This window comes from Trichomycterus rosablanca, chromosome 20 (assembly GCF_030014385.1).
Source record: "Trichomycterus rosablanca isolate fTriRos1 chromosome 20, fTriRos1.hap1, whole genome shotgun sequence".
Lineage (NCBI taxonomy): Eukaryota > Metazoa > Chordata > Actinopteri > Siluriformes > Trichomycteridae > Trichomycterus > Trichomycterus rosablanca.
In genome coordinates, this window is record NC_086007.1 from 4737372 (window position 1) to 4749419 (window position 12048).

The 12048-nt window shown below is 40.0% G+C and overlaps 1 protein-coding gene across 2 annotated transcripts in view; it reads right to left on the minus strand.

Moving 5' to 3' along the window:
* The window catches only part of nbeab (neurobeachin b), a 322601-nt gene that overhangs the window by 220948 nt on the left and 89605 nt on the right, over nt 1-12048 (minus strand). For both annotated transcript variants that reach the window (XM_063016272.1, XM_063016273.1), the window contains exons 10-13: nt 11818-11951; nt 10802-10910; nt 7866-8018; nt 1859-2027 (exon numbers count right to left, since the gene is read on the minus strand). In XM_063016272.1, coding sequence (XP_062872342.1) covers nt 1859-2027; nt 7866-8018; nt 10802-10910; nt 11818-11951 — 565 coding nt within the window. The remainder of the gene's footprint in view (nt 1-1858; nt 2028-7865; nt 8019-10801; nt 10911-11817; nt 11952-12048) is intronic.

The window sequence follows — 12048 nt, forward strand, 5'->3', positions numbered from 1 at the left end:
AAGACAATGTGTCCAATATGGATCTGTAACTGTATTTTAATAAGATACTATATTCATCTACACTAATTGGGTACATCTACCTTTGTGCACACACTAATCATGTATTCTATAAGATACAGCTACTATACACTGATCAGCCATAACATTAAAACCACCTCCTTGTTTCTACACTCACTGTCCATTTTATCAGCTTCACTTACCATATAGGAGCACTTTGTAGTTCTACAATTACTGACTGTAGTTTATCTGTTTCTCTGCATGCTTTGTTAGCCCCCTTTCATGCTGTTCTTCAATGGTCAGGACCCCCACAGGACCACCACAGAGCAGGTATTATTTGGGTGGTGGATCATTCTCAGCACTGCAGTGACACTGACATGGTGGTGCTGTGTTAGTGTGTGGATCAGACACAGCAGCGCTACTGGAGTTTTTAAACACCTCACTGTCACTGCTGGACTGAGAATAGTTCACCAACCAAAAATATCCAGCCAACAGCGCTCCGTGGGCAGCGTCCTGTGACCACTGATGAAGGTCTAGAAGATGACCAGCACAAACAACAGCAATAGATGAGCGATCGTCTCTGACTTTACATTTATAAGGTGGACCAACTAGGTAGGAGTGTCTAATAGAGTGGACAGTGAGTGGACACAGTATTTACAAACTCCAGCAGCGCTGCTGTGTCTGATCTACTCATACCAGCAAAACACACACTAACACACCACCACCATGTCATTGTCACTGCAGTGCCAAGAATCAAATAATACCTGCTCTGTGGTGGTCCTGTGGGGGTCCTGACCATTGAAGAACAGGGTGAAAGCAGGTTAAAAAGGTATGTAGAGAAACTTCGATCAGTAATTCAGTTCAGTAACCCTAGAACTACAAAGTGCTTCTATATGGTAAGTGGAGCTGATAAAATGGACAGTGAGTGTAGAAACAAGGAGGTGGTTTTAATGTTATGGCTGATTAGTGTATAGCCCAGATGTTGCTCTGTACTCTTTGTAACCCCACCTACTCCATCCATGCTACAAAAAGCAACCCACAAATGACCTCAAATGACCAGATAGTTCATGTGTGGTGAACTATTTTTAGCATGCACTGACTTGGTAGTACATGTTGTACTGGTAGTAATGTATCAAGAACAGTAGCAGATCTGGGGCTTTAGGGTTTAGATACTGTTTACACCTTCTAGAACTTTTATATGATTCACATATCCTGTTAGCACACAGTGTAGGTGTACAGTTAAATAACAGAGCTATTTTTATTATGCACAGTGTGTGTCTTTTTCTTTTCTCGTTCACAGAACACTGATGGCTTTATAGTTTTTGGTCAAAACAGTGCCTTTGGAAGGAGAATAGTGGTACAAACAAAAATATAAATTCATAATAGTTCTCACTAGATTTGCAAATAAAACATGTAGTATTAGTATTATTCTGGCCCAAGTTAGAACAGATCGAAGCTGTTGCACTGAGTGTGTGTTTGTGTGAGTGTTTTTAGATGGTTCTGGATGGCTCTGATCTAAGGGGTGAAAATGATGGCTCTATCGTGGTCCTGTGTGTCTCTTTCTAACAGCTATACATCTCTAACTGATGCTTTTGAGCTGGAGCACAACAGCACTATAATCCAGTCATGGGGTCTGGATGTCAAAACAGCAACCCAGAGGATGTACAGAGCCTACAGTGGCAAAAGAGTTCCAGTTTATCCCAAAATATGTTCAGCTAGTTTGAGAGAGTGAGGTTAGAGCTTCACTGGAGTTTCTTTTTGTATAGATCTCAATCTGTACCACACAGTATCTTTGCAAATGTTTGTGATGATTACTAGCTGAATAAGGCTTAAGTAATACAGAACAGATCAGTTGACTTACTCAGGCCACGGGGGATGATAGAGCTGCTCGGTGCAGGGTTCACAGCCCAGTAGTAGTACTTCAGAGTGTGCATTAGCTGCAGGACGGTCCCCACACGCCTGATGGTATTATAGATGGTTGCTGTGCCAATGAATTCAGAGGACAGGTATGTGTACAGTGATAACTGCACCTGAGGGACACACGTACACAAATCCAGTGATCAGGATACTGTAGTTTCAGTTCCATTCAGATGTGACAAATTTAATGCAGGTTAAAATGACCTGTAATGCATTACATTACTATATAATTATATAATAACATTTATTTATAACTTTTATTTAAGTCTGAACTTGTGTTTAATTTGTAGTCATTACATAAGCAATACTAAAAAGACAGTTTATTTATATTAATTAATTTAAAAAAATGTCTATAAACATAAATAATAAAAATAATAAAAAGGGCTAAAGAGGGTTAATGAATAGAATATTGACATACAAGCAAAAACCTATTAAGAACCTTTACAAAGAAACAAAAAAATAACGACTATAAAATTTAATAAGACAGAATCACCAAAGGAAAACAAGACTGAAGGTTATACTTAATAGAAGATGTCATTAGTAGACTGGATTCAAACAATAAAAAGAACATTATGAACGCTTTATTTCAATATAGAAATGCAAGAACACCTTGTGCTTAGCAACAGATAAACAAAGTACAGTACATGGAACATTGTTGACATGACTGAGTTTATTTATTAATCGATAAGGCGTTCAGGATCCTACGCAAATTAATATCAGACACGAACCTGTACAGTAAATCCACATTTGGAAAACAACAAAGTATTCATTCATTTACCAAACATGCCCTTGGAAGGAACCCAGGAAACCAATCACATGGGTAGGCAAGACTGAAGGTAAGGCTTAACTGATTTAATGTAAAAAAAACTACAAGGATAAAATGGCATGTCCAATAAGGTCATGGTCTGATGTCCACATTATTTTGGTCATATAGCAACAGATGACCTTCAGTAAATGTACCCCAACAGAGTGCATTTTTATGACATGTGGATTGCACATGCAAATGTTTACAGGTGTGAATGTATGTGTGTGTGAGAGAGAGAGAGTTGTGTGTGATAAGACACAGATGCACTGCAAGCATCCATGCTAATTTGGCCAAAAAAGCCTGATTCAGAATCTAATTATTATTATTATTAAATGAGAAATTAATACGGTGGCTCGGTGGGTAGCACTCTCGCCCCCCCGTGACCCTAAGTGGATAAGCGGTTAAGAAAGTGAGTAAGAAATTAGTATAGTTTAGCAACTCAGTGTACTTTATAGAAAAAGATCCTGTGTAATTAAAAGCCAATCCAGACTCCAACATTAAAAACGTAATACGTAAAGAACAAATAGATAAGCAGGATGGTTTTCTGAGTCTGGATGTTAAGATGTTGATGGACTGCTGTGAGACCACCAAACAGAGATGTTTATGAAGACTGACAGCTTGTTGAATTAAGACTAACTAGAAATACTTCCTATTTTGATTTCATGCTGGTCTAAAGATCTGGCTTGGGGAGAGTTCTATACCAGGATGAGCAGCAGATGGCTTTGTCATTTCAAAGTACTCAACCACTCTTCTTCAATTTATCAACTTCAATTTATCTTTCATTTCCCTCATGCACATCTTTCTCCCTGTCCAACAGTTCCTCTCATTGTTCCATTTTCTGAGTAGTGTCTGGCCCTGAGAGAGCCAGCAGTTTCCCTCTTTCTCCTCTTCTGCATTCATTTCCACACTCTCTCATTTATTCATGGTGAGTCCTCGTGGTGTGGTGGCTGAGCCGAGCGTGTTTGGTGTACAGTGTCGTCTCTCTTCGGTACGCCTCATCCACTCTACACAGATCATTATGGAGCATGGGAGGGCACATTTCTTTTTCATCTTTTTAGCATTTTAAAAACATACTTTCCTCTGAGTGTGCAAAAAAACAAGCAACACATCCAATACATCTGCAGAGGGCTAAATGTATTAATTTTTCCTTTTACAGTGGTATCTTGAAACTCAACATTAATTGGTTCTGGGAGTGGCACCGAGTTTAAAAGACGTTGAGTTTCAAGGTGTTTTTTCCCATACGGATGTTAATGCGTTCCATGGCCCTGTGGAACTGCATACACCGATCAGCCATAACATTAAAACCAGCTCCTTGTATCTACACTCACTGTCCATGTTATTAGCTCCACTTACCATATAGAAGCACTTTGTAGTTCTGCAATTACTGACTGTGGTCTATCTATTTCTCTGCATGCTCTGTTAGCCCCCCTTCATGCTGTTCTTCAATGGTCAGGACCCTCCCAGGACCACCACAGAGTAGGTATTATTTAGGTGGTGGATCATTCTCAGCACTGCAGTGACACTGACATGGTGGTGGTGTGTTAGTGTGTGTTGTGCTGGTATAAGAGGATAAGACAAAGCAGCGCTTATGGAGTTTTTAAACACCTCACTGTCACTGCTGGAATAGTCCACCAACCAAAAATATATCCAGCCAACAGTGCCCCGTGGGCAGCATGCTGTGACCAGGTGAAGGTCTAGAAGATGACCGACTCAAACAGCAGCAATAGATGAGCGATCGTCTCTGACTTTACATCTACAAGGCGGACCAACTAGGTAGGAGTGTCTTATAGAGTGGACAGTGAGTGGACACGGTATTTATAAACTCCAGCAGCGCTGCTGTGTCTGATCCACTTATACCAGCACAACACACACTAACACACCACCACCATGTCATTGTCACTGCAGTGAAGACCATTGAAGAACAGGGTGAAAGCAGGCTAAAACTGTATGTAGAAAAACAGATGGACTACACAATTGTAGAGCTACAAAGTGCTTCCATATGGTAAGTGGAGCTGACAAGAATATGGTTTTAATGTTATGGCTGATCAGTGTATATTTTAGGCATAGTAAAATAATTGGGTTGTTTTGGACACTTATAAACTGAAAATAACACAAGTATAATATAGTAATATAGAAATACTAAAATGTAATTAAATAAACAGTTAAAATCAATATAAAATACAATAAAACTGCACTTCAAGTTTACTTCTTTGCTTCCTTACACTTTTTAATACCGTACTCCGTGCAGTAAAGGCGCATTCACATACGTAATGACTAAATAGCTTTTGTGCTTTACCGCTTTTTTCACCGTTTGTGCACCGCCTGTGAGTGCGCCTTTACTAAACAAAATACGGTATTCCAAATGCGTCTCAACATTAAGAAGCATATGTAAATAAAGTAGTAAAGATAAAGTTCAGGTTTTATTGTGTTTTTATATTGATTTTTAACTGTTTTCAATTGTATTTCAGTGTTTTTATATAGACTTTTTGTACTAAAACAACGAGTGAGGAATTTCATTAGTGGAGAGAACTAATGAGCAGTAATAATAAAGAGAGGTTTAGTGTTTCTGTGTCGTTCTTTTAGTACATTAATCCACGTTAAGCTTAATTAAACTCATTTTAAACTGAGGGGCAGTGGTAGCCTAGCAGTTAAGATACTGAACTAGTAATCAAAAGGTTGCTGGTTCAAGCCCCACCACTGCCAGGGTGTCACTGTAGGGCCCTTGAGCAAGGCCCTTAACCCTTAGACTACATACTGTCACAGTACTGTAAGTCACATTGGATAAAAAGCGTGTGCTAAATGCCAAGAGGTGATTCTCACAATTTCTCAGAACCCTCAGCTATAATGCAGATTCGTCTCATATTTGCACTCTGACGATGTTTTACGGCACTGCTCAAGCCGAGCGCTCAACAAAGCCGCTGTTCATTGTTAATTTAAAATTAAATAATATTTTAAGGCGGAACACATCGAGTTTAAGGAAAATTTCGGGTTTAGGGGTACAAATTTCCCCACAAATACCTTTTCTATTTCTTACTTAGTCTGTCAGTGTACCGTACTGCACATTCTCATTGCACACTTTGCCTGATGTTGTACTGTTCATGCTGCTGCTATACTGTTTATTATACATTTAGATATAGTGTTCCTTTTTATTATTTAACTTGATGTATGTATGTTGACACCTGCACCAAAAGAAATTCCTTGTACATCTGGTACTTGGCGAATAATAAAGATTCTGATCCTGACGAAGGGTGTCGAGTTTCAAATATTTCAAGTTGAGACGTCGAGTTACAAGGTACCACTGTATTCTTATTTTTCTTCTTCTCCTTTTTATTATTATTATTATTATTATTATTTTGATTTGCTCTGGGATAAAGAATATGTGAATATTTCGTATAGTGCTTAAAGTGTTTCAAATAAAATTAAATAAATAAATAAATAGGGTCAAATTTAATATCCCTGCTCAGGCAGAACAAATGAGACTTCAGCTGGTGCTCTGACTCATGGTGTCTGGCTGGTTCTCTGACTCAGAGCTTCTAATGAGCAGGTATGAATGCAGTGATTGATTTTTTTAAAGGCAATTCCTTTTTTTAGCGTAGCAGCAAGTCAGTTAGTAATTGGACACTGGTTTTCTTTACATGCAGCTGTTTTGCTGGTCGGGAAATTTTATTATTACTATTTTTTTTCTTTTTTATAAAGCTGCTGTTAAAATTTCTTGGTTAGATGTCATTTTAAGTTCATAATTTACAAGTAACAAGAACATTTCAGGAACAAGTCTTGGTTATTAATTGTGCTGATAATAAGTACAGGCTTTGTCCATTGACTTGAAATGACCCTGTTTAATGCTGCAGTTTTATTTATAAGTCCAGCAGTGGTAGCTTAGTGGTGCAGGTACTGGACTTTCAGCATAATTGAATGGTTGAATAGTTAGAGCCTCACTACTGCTAAGATGCTAAGTAAGGGGAAAATTTACTTTATACCAGGGTTCTTCAAAAAGTCTCCGCACTTTTTAAAACTCTATTTATTTTGAATTTCAAAACTAAATTATATCACGTTTCTATATATTCACCTTACGATGCATTTTCCCAGCTTCGTACCAATTTTTTAATGCAGAAAAACGTTTTTGGTTGAGCCCTTAGTCACTGATGCAGCGCTGCTTTCACATCATCATCACATGAAAATCTTCTTCCCCTTAAAGCTTCTTTGAGCGTCCAAAAATGTGGAAATCAGATGGAGCTAAATCCGGACTATAAGCGTCACTCAGACACGACCGATTACTACTCCTCCTGCCCTCACCACTTCCAACGAAAATATAAAAGTGCGGAAACTTTTTGAAGATCCTCATATGTTCTCTACAGATGATGTACATATAATGTTTTTAATGAAAAAAGCAGCTTCTGATAAAAAAAAAACTCTTTACATGAACCCTGTACTCAACACTCAGCTGTGTTAATTGATATGTTTATTATCAGTACACACATCAGTGTTTAAGTATGATTTGCAGTGAAAGTAACGTCTACATTTCACATATCACATTTAGCCATGAAGTATATAATAATATTCAGCCTTAATGAAATAGACTAAGTTCTAAGCTCAGTAAATACAAAGTGAAATGTTTTGCTCATTTGCGTAGTTAGGATGTTTTCACACTTGGTTTGTACTCAGATCTATAACCAGAAACAACCCAGCTTGTCTGTCATCACTGCTGCTCCATATGTATCCTCATCAATTTTATTCAAATACGGTATACAAGGTGTAATCTGTCTCTTCTCATTTATTCATGATCTCAGCGAGCGGCACAGTGGGTAGACTGACACCCCACAGCAAGAAGATCCTGGGTTCGATTCCCAGATTAAATAATTTAATACTGCAAAAAATACCCAATGGTATAATAATTTTTAATGGCCTTTGTCAGTTACAGGTCTTTGGGATTGTCTTAACTACCCCCCATGTGTGCGGCACCCCTGTGTGGGTGTCTCGGTGGGTGTATGTGTGTAAGCTTCAGCCTCTCAAGTTCTCACCAAATACCACCTTGGTGTTTCTTCGACCTGAGCCCTGCCTGAGACTTGAGCAATGTTTACCCAGATTTACTCGCTCTGCAGCATGTTGTCAGTGTGAGGTGTCTGAGATCCAGCTGAGATGTTCTCACCTTGGCTGGAGTGTGTATCCAAATAGCAGCGTTAAACAGGACGTGGTCACACAGCTGCTTGAGGAGTGGCGCGCCATGGCTCAGGCCATCCAGGTACTTGGCAAAAGTGAGAAACTGCTCCAGTACAGCCCTGGTGATGTGCACACGGGATGACTAAAAAAAGAGAAGTAATGGTAAGAGGTGTTTAAAATGTATTATATTCAATTAATTATATGCTTCCAACATCATGACCACAGTTTGAAAAATGCTTTCGTCTTAACATGATTTTCCTATTTTTTATTTATGCATTTTCTCCCAGTTTAGCATAGTCGATTTGTCTTTCACTGCTGGGGGATCCCTGATTGCTGAGGCTGCTCACGCCTCCATTGACCTGTGCGCAGCCCTTAACAGAACCCTTTTTCACCAATGCAGTCTGCACAGACGCCTCTCTATCTGCCAATCAGGGTCCTTACACAGCGTTTAAAGACCCCACCCACATAGTCCACATAGATGGCACCCAGCCGACCGGTGGCAACGCCGAGTTTTGAACCGAGGAGTTCAGAATCTCGGCACTGGTGTGCTAGCGAAATATACCGATATCTACATACTTTTTTGTGTGAGTACCTAGGGCAGTTTTACTTTTTTTACATTTACCACATTTGGCAGATGCTTTTATTGAAAATGACTGTGACCAATTACAATTGAGGGTTAAGGCCCTTGCTCTGACAACATGGCAGTGGTGAGGCCAGAGGTGTCAACCTTCTGATTATTAGTCCAGTACCTTAACCAATTGGGCAGTGGTAGAGTGTTTCAGTTACAGGCCAGATCTCTCAGGCGCTTCATGCATAAACACTTGCAGTTTGACTTTGAAACTGAAACAGTATTTTAACTTTGGGAAGTTTGAGCGTGATTTAGCAGTAGGTGTGACGGCACCTGTGGTGAGGGTTTGAGTTGTGAACAGGCCAGAAACAGATGGCTGGATAAGTGTGAATGAGAAAGCAAGCTGTGAGAACGCTGCTGTACTCCAAGTGAAGATCATGTGAAGCCTTACACAAGCTCATGTCTACTGAGTGACTGGACATGGTCACTTTATTCTACTTAATCCAAATTAAACAGGAAAAGTGGATAATAGAGGAAGGTGGAAGAGATTGATAGGCAATAATAAGAAAGAGTGATGGGTGAGGAGGACGAAACAACAGATCGATGATGAAGAGAGTAAAGATCAGACCAGAAGGGTAAAGCACTTCTGATCTGACTTTCTTTAGATCCTTTTTTTGTAGCATCAGCGACACAAATATGACTTTTCTTTATATATAATGAGGAAAAGAGGTCAAAACTTTTGTGACTGCCTCTGTTGTTGCATAATTGTCACACTTAAAGTTATCCAACATCTATATCACCCTCTACCCGCTTCCATAATAACTGGCCATAATAATGAAAGCGACCGACTAGCAACTGCTTCCTCAGACATGTAGGAAGTTACCCGCTGCTTCTTTTCCCCAGCCAGCAGTTGATTCCTACAGAGTAATACTATGCTCTATGTGTTTCTCACACCTCAATCAGACAGTAGAGGTCACTATTGCCACTGCAAGTAAGAAAACCCTACCCAACCTTCCCCTACTCTCATTGTATCTATTAAGCACTCGGCCAGGCTTACAGCACTGCTGAGACTATATAAGATATCTATAATACTAGTTTTAGCATAGTATATACACATTCTTATAACTGCTCCCTGTTTTCGACGGCAGCAGCGCATAGCTCATGAAGGAAGTCCTGTTTCATTAGCTTACTTGGTGGGTATATAAGGTGTGCGATAGGCAGTTTGCACATATATCACTCGTTGCTGTCATGGGTAAAAGTACCATGGGAAAAGGCGGATGGGATCTTCCAGCAAGACAAAGCGACATGTCACACAGCTAGAAATTTCTAAGCATGACCAAGACTTTCAAGTACTACCCTGGCCCCCTAATTCCCCAGACTTGAACCCAATTGAGCATCTGTGGGACAACCTCGATAGTTGTGTTCGCTCTATGGATCCTCCCCCATGACTCCAGATACCTGTAAGAACCTATCAGGACCTTATAGATGAATGGATGGATGAATGGATGGATGGATGAATGGATGGATGGATGGATGAATGGATAGATGGATGGATGGATGGATGGATGAATGGAAGGATGAATGGATGGATGGATGGATGAATGGATAGATGTATGGATGAATGGATAGATGGATGGATGGATGGATGGATGAATGAATGGATGGATGGATGAATGGATGGATGAATGGATGGATGGATGAATGGATGGATGAATGGATGAATGGATGGATGGATGAATGGATGGATGGATGAATGGATGGATGAATGGATGAATGGATGGATGAATGGATGGATGGATGGATGGATGGATAGATTGATGGATGGATGGATGGATGAATGGATGAATGGATAGATGGATGGATGGATGGATGGATGAATGGATGGATGAATGGATGGATGGATGAATGGATGGATGGATGAATATATGGATGGATGGATGGATGAATGGATGGATGGATGGATGGATATATGGATGGATGGATGAATAAATGGATGGATGGATAAATGGATGGATGGATGGATGGATGGATGGATGAATGGATGGATGAATGGATGGATGGATGGATGGATGGATGGATATATGGATGGATGGATGAATGGATGGATGGATGGATGGATGGGTGGGTGGATGGATCCATTAAACCATTAAAGGGCAATTTTTTACACCAATGTCAAGTCAAATAACTTATTTATTTATTCATTTATTTTTACCAATTTGCAGTGATTAAAAATATTACTAAGTAAACAATACATAAATAAAATATGATGTAAATGAAATAAAATAAAAAATACATTAATAAATAGACAAAACAAAAAATACACAGTGGAAAGTTAAAGTTAAAACTGTGCCACCAACCTTTTCCAGTAGGTAGCCGATCACCAGGAACCCTTTCCCGCCCAGCATCTGTTCCTGCATTGCTACTGAGCTCTTTAGCAGCTCCACCAAGAAACCCAGGAGAGTCGCACTGCAGGAAACAAAGCAACAGGTTACAGCGTGAATAACACTTCTGTAAAAACACAAACGCTTTTCTGTGCTTTGTAATCTGAGCATATTTTCCCATCCCCAGCAGCCACCACAACAAAAAGCTGTACTTTAAGTAACACTTTTCTTTAAGAACGACTTATTTTAGAGAAATGGTTTTGACTGAACACATCACAAGCAATTGAGGATTAATCTTGCTCAAGGGTCCTACAGTGGCAAATTGGCAGTGGTCAGGGTTGAACCAGAGACCTGTCCACTGAGCTACCACTGCCCACATCTTCAGCAGTCACAGACTGCTTCTTTACATCAGCCAGCAGTGGATTCTTACAGACATGTACCCTCCAGTATTATGTGCCTCAACCAGACAGTAGGAGTCACTATTGCAGAGACAATGAGGAGAAATTCTACCCGACCATACCTCCCTCAGATATGGCCAAGCATGCTTATTGAACGCTGGACCAGGCCGGTGGAAAACTTAAGCTCTTTGTAGTAATGGGCTAGCGTATTAGACTTCTGCTCCACCTGGGTGCTCCCTATTTCATTCCATTTTGTATTGCCATAAATTGAGTATATTCCAGACCCCTGTACTCTGGCACCCCCTGCTGCTTGCAACTGAGGTAATTTGATAACACCGATTGTGAGCCAGGCCTTCTTATTCAACATGAGTGCCTGACCTTACAAGTGTTCCCACAGGCATAGTCCAAAATATTGTACAAATTCATTATAAAAGAGTAAAGGCAGCCACTGTTTTAGAAGGTGGAGACAAGCTGTATGGTGCCACCATATTAATGCCCATAGTTTTGGAATGGGTCGTCCAACAAGCTCATTGTAAGGTGTCCGGATACTTTTAGCCATAAAGCGCACATCGTTATGTAGAAAGCACTACTTACCAAACAGTGGTCTCCACCTGGCTCTCATTATGCTGGTGATAGTCGAGTTGGGCGAATAGAGGAAATAGCACTTGGATACCCCCAATGGAGTGGATGGCACTGTGGATGGAGTGGGTCACAACAGCCTTCACGTCCTGCCCAGAGAAAAAAAAATACATACAGTATATTTAACATTTACAGCATTTAGCACACGCTTTTATCCAACACTGCAAGCAGATGAGAGTTAAGGGC